General features: G+C 35.4%; 1 protein-coding gene across 1 annotated transcript in view; it reads right to left on the bottom strand.

Moving 5' to 3' along the window:
* SLC6A14 (solute carrier family 6 member 14) overlaps positions 1–12137 on the bottom strand; it is a 34378-nt gene that overhangs the window by 10417 nt on the left and 11824 nt on the right. Inside the window, exons 7-10 of the mRNA XM_007949992.1 lie at positions 9694–9834; positions 3448–3676; positions 1630–1755; positions 283–401 (exon numbers count right to left, since the gene is read on the bottom strand). Of these exons, the coding sequence (XP_007948183.1) occupies positions 283–401; positions 1630–1755; positions 3448–3676; positions 9694–9834 (615 nt within the window). The remainder of the gene's footprint in view (positions 1–282; positions 402–1629; positions 1756–3447; positions 3677–9693; positions 9835–12137) is intronic.

Below are 12137 nucleotides of genomic sequence, written 5' to 3'. Positions count from 1 at the left end.
AAGGCTGGAGGTTCAAACCCACCAGCCACTCCTCGGAAGGAAGATGGGGCAATCTACTTCCGTAGTGATACTGCCTCGGAAACCCAAGGAGGGATTGCTATGAGTCGGGTCCGACTCGATGGCACATAACAACAACAACAACAACAACAAAACTCGGAAAACCTTGATCCAAGCCAGACTTGGACGCACAGCTCCACATCCTCTTGGACCTCAGTTTCCTCATTTAGTTTATAAAGTATCTTCCAAGTACTATGGGGTCTATGAGAAAACTCTGTAGTATACCTGAGTCACACAGACAAGACCAAGGAGAAACAAAACCAAGCAGCAACCCAAAGTGATGGGAACCCTCATTTTCTTCATCAGTTTTGGAAATAAATCTTGAATTGTCGTTGTAATCGTTTCTTCAGAGGGGGAAAAAAAAGCCATGTTACATGTCAACCCATTTGACAATAAGGTTCATCACAATTCAATTTCTGTTCATCAAATTTACAAGTTTATTTTGAAATCCATTCTGAACCCTGCTCCTTATTTTTAAAAATTCATAGGATCTTTCTCATCAGCCGTCACCACTTGTTTCTGTGAAAATCAAATGCAACTTTATTTGTTTTGTTAAGTCTGTTATATATATAAGATTTTTCATTGGTAGCAACTGTAAAATAACAAGCCCCTGTGGGCTGAAGTAGTTTAAAAGAAAGTTAAAGGTAAGGAAGAATTCTGATTGGACTTTTACATAGGGTGAATATCTGAATAAATGGTATGAAGACAGATAGGCATTCTATCTTTAAGAAACAAATGTGTTCATGAAACAAGGAACTGGCTAAGAGTAGAAGGATGTATAAGAGAAGAAATTAGGAGATATATTTGATATTTTAGAGAGCTTTGAAAGTCATTCAGAGAAGTCTGTACTTTACCATATAAACAGAGAAAACTATTAAAATGTTTTAGTTAGAGAGTTATATGATGAAAATTTTTTCAGATTTTCTAGGTTTATATTCTAGGAAAAACTCCTTATGTGTACATACAGCCATATTCAAACATAGTCGTTGCAGTAGTGTGTGTAATAAAAACAAATTGGAAATAATCCAAATGCCCATTATTATGATAGCAGATTGCAAATGTACTAGATTCAATTACATACATATAGGTGTATCAACACTGATATGTAATTTATATTAAAAAAACTGTCAGAATAATGTGTATGCTGTATTTCACATTTGTGTGAAATTTTAAAAATATATGTTATTTACAGATCCATATGGAATGTATACAAACATGGACAGAATAACATACACAATCCTTGGTGATGGTTGCCTCTAGGAAGGAAGAAATGTTCATTACGTTAGGAAAAGAAACATGGGTACTTGAAATTTCATCTGTAACAGTTTATTTCTCTAAAATTTCTGAAGCAAATATAAAATATTATTTATTTCTTTGGAGTGTCAAGTACATGAGTACTTTGTATTTTTCTGTATTTAAAATTTAAGTTAAAAATCTTTCAGAAAGATTTTGAGAGTAACAGCTAGAGGGGCAGGCAGTGGGGGTAAGAACAGGATGTTTTCAAGTAAGAGGATAAGAGGAAACATAAGTAAAATATTGGATTAATATCTTAACACCAAGAGTATTACTTACCAATAGAAGCAAACTGAGAGTCAAGACCCAAAGTCAAAAGCATGAAGAAAAATAATACGGACCAAAAAGGTCCACCTGGGAGTTGGGCTAGAGCTTCTGGATAGGCAACGAATGCCAAATCAAAACCTAAGAAAAATATGTGGTAATTCATTTAAATCACTTGCCAAGAAAATTTTGCACATATAGAAATCTCAAAAGAAGATACTAGGAGAATTTCATTTCCCTTTAGCCACCTAATCCAAGAGGTACATTTTTCACCATTTCACTTTTTAAAATATTTGATTTGGTGGTTCTACAATGTGATAATGTGCACATGTGACATGAATTAAGCTAATGAGGCAAACTTTGTACCTTTCTTACATAAGACATCTTAACTATTTTAATGGTGTTGGTTAACTGTTTTCATCTTTTTAGGATTAATGAAGGATAACAACTGTCTTAAACTCCAGAAACCTAAATCGGGTTACCTTATCTTCATCTGAAAATTCTAGAAGTATTTTACCTATGAACGAATGTTTTGGTCTTCAACTTTCTTTCCAAAGGTTTACCAGAATCACTATATGCAGTGCTATCTTAACCAGTATATGGATACCTGCCAAATTGTATGTCAAGAAACTATAAATTGAATCTTGTTTTCTATTTGATAAATGCTACTTTCAGCCTTCTGTTAGCAGTCAAATGCTTTAGGCACTATGACACCAGGGCTCCCATACTTTCACAGATGCTCTGTCTTCTTTTCAGTTCTCTTCTGTGATCCTTAGATTTAAATATTTTAAAAGTTCCTCTAACCTCCCAGAGAACTAGTCTAGGATTTAGGAGAATTAGCTTCTAGTATAGACTCTATCATTTCCTAAATATTTGACCTTCTGCAAGGCATATAACATTTTTGTGCATCAAATCACTCCTCTGTAAATCAGCTAGACACTAGACGATCTCCGGGAAACTGCTAGGTCTGACATTGTATTAACATCCTTCAGTCTCTCCATTAAATGATACTAACTGTAAATAAAAGATTAGTAAGGAATTTCTACTTAAAAGAACCAGAATTCTTTTCTGAAGAATCCTTAGCCAGATAATTCGCTATGTCTATCTATTATCTTTAAAGGAGCTCTGGTGGAGTAGTGGATAAGGCATTTGGCTGCTAACCAGAAGGTCAGTGGTTCAAACCCACCAGCCACTCCTCAGAAGGAAAATAGGGCAATCTACTTCTGTGAATATTTACAGCCTTGGAAACCCAAGGTGGGTCGCTGTGAGTCTGAACTGACTCGATAGCAGTGAATTGAATCTAATGCTTTTAAAATTAGGAAGTTCATCAGTCAGATTCCTTTAAAGTGAGATGGCTCTGTACACTCAAAGACGCATGAATTTTGATCAATATGATATTGATGTGTGTTAAAAATTAAGATCTAAGACTATAGCTGTACTGTAATTATAATTGTGAATATATATATTTATGTATACACACATACACATACGTACATATGCATATATATTAATACGAACATATTAATGTCAAGTGCTTAGCATGATGCCTGATACTTATCATAGTATAATGAGTGGTTCATATAAAGGACTAAACAAAATCTGGGAAGAAGTCATGTCTTTTTCAGAAATTCTTCCCTAATACAGTTTTGTTTTCCCAGATCCTATAAGAATTATTAAATTATTTAAACAACCAAATTATATAAGATGGAAAGACAAAGAAAAGACATACCCTAAATCCTGAGTAGCTTAAGTAAATTTCTATACATTATATTAGAATTTCTGAAGTGAGCTGCAATGAATTAGCCCAAGTTGATAAAATACAGTGTTACATACCTTCTTTTACAACTTGAGAGACTTCCTTTCCAGATATATGAGCCATGTGTCCCAGTATAGAAAAAATAGCAAATCCAGCAAACACACTGGTGAGGCAGTTTGTCAAACAAATTACAATAGCATCAGAGAAGCAGTTGTTATTGAACTTATTGTAAGATGATAGAGCAACTAAGCCACCCCAAGCCACAGAAAGAGAGTAAAATATTTGAGTGGCAGCATCTTTCCAAACCTATAAGAGAAAATAATTTAACAGTTAAAAGTATACACTCTGAATTTTTCCTTTGCATTAAATATTGCATAAATACAAATTATGACTATATTAGAAATCATAATGAAATGAACACTCAAATACCCACTCCCCAATTCAAGACCACTCTTTTGAAGCCTCCATGTGCCCCTTCCTGATCATATCACCTTCCCACCCTCTAGTAGTAACTGCTAGCTTGACCTTTATCATGTCCTAGTTTTTCTTTATATTTTAAATATAAAGAACATAAATATGTGAACCTAAACAGTATAGCATTTAGCTTTGCATGTTTTAAAACTTACAGAAATGGTATCTTAGTGCATATAAATTTATCCAACTTGTCTTTTTTCATTCAATATTATGTATCAGATTTATCCATTGTCACATAGAACCATATGAAATTTCCATTTTTGTAAGTAAAAAATGAGAGAATGTAGGTAAATTCATATGGCACAATTAAATACATGTCATTTATCCTTTTTTTCACTGTTGTACCATCCCACTCTGTGTAACACAATTCAGCTTTTCTTCTGTTAATGGACAATCAAGTTGTTCGCAATATTTTGCTATTCCAATGTATCCGTGAACATCCATGTGCGTGTCTCCTCATCTCTAGGTGTGGAGCTGTGGTATTGTAGAGTATGTGCATCTTCTTATTTTACTAAATATTGCTAAGTTGTTTTACCACTTTGCTGTCCTACCAGCTGAGTCTGAGAGTTCCCGTTACTCCACATCCTTGCCAAAAGTTGGTCAGAATTTTTAATGTGGTTTAATCTTGTAGCTGTGGAATGAGTTTTAATTTTGATTGCTCTAATTATTTATAAGATTTAGCATTTTTTCATGTTCCCCCCCCCCTTGTGAAATCCCTGGTCATATCTTCTGCCAATTTTTCTTTTAGGTTATTTGTCTTTCTCTAACTGATTTCTAGAAATTCTTTCTAGAATTTGGATACCAATCCTTTTGTCTATTATATATACTGAAGCTTTTTTCTCCCAATTTGTGGCTTATTTTTTTACTTCCTTTGATGAACAGAGTTTTGGTTTTGTTTGTTTTTGTTTTATGTTGTAGTATTCATCTTTGATTTTATGTATTATCCTTGTTCTCTCTTACTTAAAATCTTTAGCCCAAGGTCATAAAAATACTATCCTGTATTTCCTTCTAAAAGATTTAGTTTTATATTTATAGTGTTTGGTTTTAATTCACCTGATATTGATAATGTGCATATTTAGATGTGAGAATCCCATTTCATTTTTTTTCTAAATGGAATATCAATTACCAAGGACCATTTATTGAATAGACCATCTTTTTCCCATTGGTCTCCACTATAACCTCTGCCACATATCAAGTCCCTTATGTTTATGAATCTTTCTCTAGGATTACTATCTTGTTCTACTGGTTTATATATCCATATCTATGCTAATACCATTTTAATTACTATGGCATTATAATATTGTTTTGTTCCTGGCAGAAAAAGTCCTCCTTACTTCTTCAAAAATGCCTTGGCTTTTTGGCCTTTTCCTCTTCCATAAACATTTTAGAATTACTTTTCAAGCTCCACAGAAAATTGTGTTGGGAAAGGGATTGGAAATTTATTGGCTCTACCTATCAATTTAGGGACAATAAAAGAATGTTAACTCGTACCAAGACTAGTACTAGAGTGTTTTTGAAGAACAATGATAGGCACTACTTAGATCATCTAGTTCCCTCATACCATGTTTTAGTTAGGGTCTTTCAGGTAGCTGACTTCATCTCTTTAAGAAACCCTCCACACTATTCATCTAAACCTTCCCCTTTAATATTCTCCCATTTACAGTTTACCTCTCCTGTGTCTTTCCTAAAGGACAATAATTAATCTCAGGAACTAATCCACATTAATCCATTACCAACTGCATAAATCTAATTATGCAGATGTCAAATAACAGGGCTGGCATATATTTGGGCAAATGTGTTCTTTCAGTCCATTTTCAAATAGGACCAAATGGTTAGTTATTAAAATTCCACCTCTGAAAACATAAAATTTATATCCAGTGCCTCTTACTCTCTTGGACTAAAATTTATTTTAACCTTTCAGCTTGTTCTGTCATTTATAAAATGAAGATACTAATGCCATGAGGTTGATATGAGAATTAAATAAAATAACATATGCAAGCACTTAGCTAGTTGGTCAATGGTAGTTACTACTACTATAATTATTATAGAAAACAATCACCAATTGATAGTTTCTTATATGAAAGCTGAAAATAATATTTCCCCTTGAAAAGTATATAATCTATTGCCAATTTCAATATAAACTAAGTTGTCAGGGAGTAAAACAAATGCTATTAGATCTCCAGATTAGAACTTGATGTTGTCATCACACTATAATTGCTTTACAGGAATTTATAGGAAGCCAATATGAAGCAAGTTGGATGGATGGATGGATGGATGCATGGACAGACAGACAGAAAGACAGACAGATAGATAGATCAAGTTTATTTCACTCAAATATAACAAAGTCATGTTAGAAAAGCAAGGCCTTCCTATTTATTGGGCAGCTGTCTGTATTGAGAGGGGAATAATATGCTTTGTTGGTCTGTGAACATCTTTTACTAGGTACATTCTGTATGCGTATGTGAAGTAGGGAGAGCTGAAAGTGGGCATGGCTGTCCTGTTGTGTAAAAGTATTTCTGAGTACTCTATTGCATACCATGATGTGCACCTAGACTGCAAATAAAAATGAAGGGAAATGACAAGCATAAATAATATATATAATTTCTATAGTCACCAATCTTGTAGGTATATACAAGATTATTAGTGTAGGGATTAAGAAATCTTAATTCAAGTTGCACTAATTTGTTATGTAAACTTGATTACATTTGATTTTTCCTAGCTCTGTTTCTTCACTGTAAAATGAAGGAGTTTGTAAAATAATCTCTGAAGTCCCCCCTAGCTATAAACTTATGAGTCTCTACTTTCCAAGAGATTTCCATAGAGTTCAGATTTTCAAGGGAAAAAAATTATATAGATATATATGATCTCATGATTAGCATATGGATTGTGAGGAATAAGAAAATGTTATCATTGCTAGAAAAATGAAGGAGGAAAGAGGAACCAGATGCTGTGTGTGTTGCAGAAAGAGGAGTGGATAAACATGTATATATCACAAGAGCTTTCATCAATTTAGCTCTGATTAAAATAATTTTAGAAAAAGATAATAGAGACATAGAAACACAAACCAATATAAACTTTTCAGGCTAGTTTCAAGGAAGTATAAAGCCCAAGTGAACTGAGGCTTGTAAAAGCTACTTATAAAACCCAAAGTCAAACCTACTGCTGTCTAGTCAATTCTGAACTCATAGTGACCCTATAGGACAGAGTAGAACTGGCCAATATGGTTTCCAAAGCTATATATCTTTAGGGAAGCAGACTGATACATCTTTCTCCTGCAGAGCAGATGGTGGATTGAACCATCAACCTTTTGGTTAGCAGCCCAGTGCTTCATCACTGCACCACCAGGGCTCCTTAAAAGCCACTTAGTGGGTTAGGCTTTTAGCAACAACTAAAAGGGCTTTTCAACTGTGCTCAAAGTTATGATGTTTTAAAAAGAGATGGGTCCACTTCTTAGGGAAAAGTTGCAACTATAATAGTAACAGTGTAACAGCAATAACTGAATTAACTGTATTTTCGTTCATATTTCTATAACAAAAAAGAAGCCCAAACTCACTGCTAGTGAGTTGATTCTGACTCATAGAAACCTCCTATTGGGTTTCCAAGGCTATAAATCTTGGGTTGCTTCATATTCTGTAGAGCAGCTGGGTGGGTTTGAACCACTAACTGTCTGGTTAGCAGCCAAATGACTTACGCACTACACCACCAGAGCTCTTTAATTGTATAGTAGCTTATAATTTTCAAAGTATATTAATATATTTTATCTCAATAACTTAACAGAGAGAAGGTGTTGAATCACATCCTCCATTTTGTTTGTTTCTTATTCACCTCCAAAAATGGTCTTTGAGTTGGGAAGAGATTAACCAGCAAGGCCAAAAGAATGAGGCCCAAGATAAATGAAGAAATAAATTATGACAGCCTTTGGACACATCAAATGATCTCAATCTCCAAGTCTCAAATAATAAAATCTCAGTGTTTTAAAATACTTCAGAGTTATTATGGTTAATCATTGAGTGAAAATTATTAGGAATAAGAAAGGTGACAAAAGACAAGAGATTGACATCTCAATTTTCAAAAAGTATAAAATTATAAACTGATAAACTTGACATTGCTTACCAGAAATTTTCTACAACAAATAATAATATACCCAGCTTGTAAGTATTCAGAAAAGAAAACAGCAATAATTGGATATTAACACCAGTTCCACAAACAATACTATAAACTCAAAACAAAAAACTCAATGCCATCGAGGTGGGTTCGACTCATAGCAATCCCTCTTAGGGTTTCCGAGGTGGTATCTCTACAGAAGTAGATTACTCAATCTTCCTTCTGAGGAATGGCTGGTGGGTTTGAACTGCCAGCCTCCTGGTTAGCAGTTAAATGCCTTAGGCACTATGCCACCAGAGCTCCCCTTATCTCCCACAGAGGGAGGTTAAATACAAAAGATGGACATGCAGAATGAATATTAAATATAATCAAACTTAACCTTGAGAGTTCCTTATAGCACGCCCATAGAATGAGTATGTACGGTTTGGAGTTTTAAACCCAGTACAGTAAAACAATACCAGAGCAGACTAAAACTAATCTGTATTTTGAATAGCACTACTTGGATGGTAGATGATATTAACAGTGTTTTTTGATTTCAGTATGAAGACAATTAGGGGGTTTTAGCTGACCAGAAACTCAATATAAGCCAAGAAAATGATGTGACTACTAAAAAAATAAAATCATTTTTAAGCTATACCAATAGTGTATACTTATTGTTAATGCTCTCTGCAGTCAAAATTGTAAAAGATTTTATGTACTCATGATAGACATAACCATCATCTGGTGATGGAATAAAGTTAAAAGTGGGTGACCCAGTTCATTTTCATGGAACATGTTTCTAGTACAAGTAATAGTTTTGTTTATGGAATTCTTAAGCCATGCCAAATTTTTGTTTTAATTTCATAATCCATTAGGCAAAATTTTATCTTACTTTTGAGATAGTAACTTTTTTAAAGAGAGTTACAAATGTGTATCAGACCATTAAACTTTCAACTAATCTTTAAAGCTACTATTAGTTCTATCAAGTAAACCCACACCAACATAGTAATCAGTTTGGAAGTATTTATTTATGGAATGAATATTCATCATCATATTAATAATCCCAAAATACTTTTGGTCAAATTGAATCTGTTACATGAATAAAATGAGTTTTCAAATCTATAGCTAAAACTGATTCTCTCACTTCCAATAACAAAGCATTAGTGTCATGTTAAAGAGCTAAATGAGACGTTGTTGACCTAACCAGAAAAACAAACTCACTGCCATAAAGTCCATTCCGACTCATAGCAAACTATATTGGGTTTCCAGGACTATAAATCTTTACAAAAGTAGATTGCACCATCTTTCTTCCAAGGAGTGGCTAGTGGGTTTGAACTGCTGACCTAGTTAGCAGCCAAGTGCTTTATTCATTACACCACCAGAGCTCCCTGAGAAAAAAAACAAATTCACTGCCGTGGAGTTGAACCTGACTCATAGAGACCCCTCCTTAGGTTTTCAAGGCAGTATCACTACAGGAGTAGATTGCCCAATCTCTTTCCAAGGAGTGGCTGGTGGGTTTGAACCACCAGCCTTCTTATGGTTAGCAGTCAAGTGCCTTAGGCACTATGCGGCCAGAGCTCCTAGAGTGTCATGTTAAAGAGCTAAATTAGACATCGTTGTTGACAGAAACACTAATAAAATTAATTGCTTATTTTTTGCAAACTACTACATACTACTATGGCATTCTTATATGCAACCAAAGATTTTTGGTATTTTTTTAAAGATTTTCCTCCTCAGATAATATTAATCCAAATTAAGTTTCTTACCTCAGCTTCTTTAAGTTTTGTAAAATTTGACTGTGATCCAATGTAGTATGAAATGCCTTTTGATGCACCCTCCAGAGTTGCCCCTCGTATTAACAGGATGAGTAGAACAACATAGGGAAAAAGAGCTGTAAAATAGACCACCTACCAAGAAAGCAACCAAAAATTATAGGTTATTTTTTAATTATAGGTTATTTTTAAAACAATGTATATCATTGTATAGAAATAAAGTTATTAGCCAGTTGAGACTGGTGAATTAATAGTAATGGATATCTAATCAACTAGTAATAAATCTGATGACATCAATACCAAAGTTTGCATAATTCTCTTTCTGTTCTCACCACTTTCAAATGATCCATTGTCAGAAATATCCTTATGAAGTAATATTCCCCAGGTTCATATTGGAAATAAACAATATATCAGCAGTGATAATATGGAATCTAGATGAGTGCTTTCCTAAATATATCTGAGGGGCAGCTCTGGTGGCGTAGTCCTTAAGGCATTTGAGTGCTAACCAGAAGGCTGGCAGTTCAAACCCACCAGCCACTCCTTGGAAGGAAGACTGAGCAATTTATTGCTGTAGAGATAGTGCCTCGGAAACCCAAGGAGGGGTAGCTATGAGTTGGAATCGACTCGACAGCAGTGAGGTTTTCTGGTTTTTGTTTTTTGTTTTTTTAATGTCTGAGGGGACTGAATCTCTCCTCTCCAAAAGTTGTGCATTTAGATAGAAAGATAAATTATTTTAAACCCTGCAATGGTTAATACAGATTCAGTCCCCAAGAAGAAAAACAATTACCCATTATATGCCCAAAATAAGGAGCTCTGGGGTAGTGGTTAAAGCACAGCTAACCAAAAGGTTGGCAGTTCAAACCCACCAGCCACTCTGCAGCAGAATGATGAAGTAGTCTGCTTCCCTAAAGCTTTAAACACACCGCCCTGGAGTTGATTCCAACTCACAGAGACCTTCTTTGGGTTCCGAGGTGGTAAATCTTTATGGTAGTCTTCCTTCTGCAGAGTGGCTAGTGGATTTGAACCCCCAGCCTTCTGGTTAGCAGTCAAATGTCTTAGGCACTGTTGCACAAGTGCTCCTTCCCTGAGCCTTACAGCTTTTAAAACCTTGTGGAGCAGTTTTTGGCGTAGCGCCTAAGGCAACTGACTGCTAACCAGAAGGTTGGCGGTTCAAACCCATCAGCCACCCCACGGAAGGAAGACTGGGCAATCTACTTCTGTAAAGATTTGCAGCCTCGGAAGCCCAAAGGGGGTCACTATGAGTCAGGATTGACTTGATGGCAGTGAGTTTAGTATTTTATTTTCTTTTGTTTTTAATGCCCAAATTCCATAAAATCTCTTTAAAGTAACTACTGGGCACTTGTTACTAGTAGCCTTAAAGCTATTGTTGAGTGACAGTGCAGCATCCAAGCAGTCTGCTTGTGTCCTAGATAACACATGGTCCCAGACCAGCCAACTGCCCTTGAGGCTGATTTTTCATGGATGTAGATGGTTTCTTTGATTCACAGATGTCCTGTGTTTGATAATATACCCACAGAAATTATTTTTTTTCTAATTTTTATTTATTTCGTTGTTATTGCTGAGAATATGCACAGCAAACAGACACCAATTCAACAGTTTTTACATGAACAATTTAATGATGCTGATAACAGTCTTACCCTCCTTTTCTGAGTTGTTCCACCCCCATTAACATAAACTCACTGCCCCTCCCAAGGCTCCTATCTAATCTGTCTGAGTTGCTGTTGTCAATTTGATCCCATGTAGATAGTTCTTAAAAGAGCACAATGCTCAGGACAGACATTATTCACTAGTTAAGCCAAACCATTGTTTGTCCATAAACTGACCTCAGGGGTACCTTCAGTCAAAGAAGGGAAGATGATCTCAGGGTGGTAGCCCCAGGGGCCCACCAGCTTCCAGATTTCCAAGGAAATGATTCAAACAAGTCATCCAGCAACCAATAAAAATGATTTGCCTAGATAAATGGTTTTTAATTGATTATTTCAATAGTAGTAATGTCAAAAAGGAACAAATGGTTTCCAAAAAAATATTTTGGAAAGTTTCCACTAGGTTTGTGATGTTCACAATATTTTCTTGATCTAATAGCATGTCTCATTACAACTCATGATAAACCGAATGTGCCACAGAACGTACTCATTCAGTCACTCAGTTACTCACTGCCATCAGTTGTGACTCACAGCAGCTCCCATTGAGTTTCCAAGGCTATAAATGTTTATGGAAGCAGACTGCCTCATTTTCTTCCGCAGAACAGCTGTTGGGTTTGAACCACTGACCTTTTGGCTAGCAGCAAAATGCCTTAACTGCCATACCACCGGACCTCCTTTGTTGTTGTTGTTATTTGCCGTGGAGTTGGCCCCGACTCATAGCGACCCCTCCTTGGGTTTCCGAGGCAGTATCACTACGGAAGTAGGATTGCCCAA

The sequence above is a fragment of the Orycteropus afer genome, unplaced genomic scaffold (genome assembly GCF_000298275.1).
Source record: "Orycteropus afer afer isolate SDZICR_OR568_19922 unplaced genomic scaffold, OryAfe1.0 scaffold00259, whole genome shotgun sequence".
Taxonomy (NCBI): domain Eukaryota; kingdom Metazoa; phylum Chordata; class Mammalia; order Tubulidentata; family Orycteropodidae; genus Orycteropus; species Orycteropus afer.
Note: the sequence above shows the minus strand (reverse complement) of the source record. Positions and strands in the feature narration are given on the sequence as shown.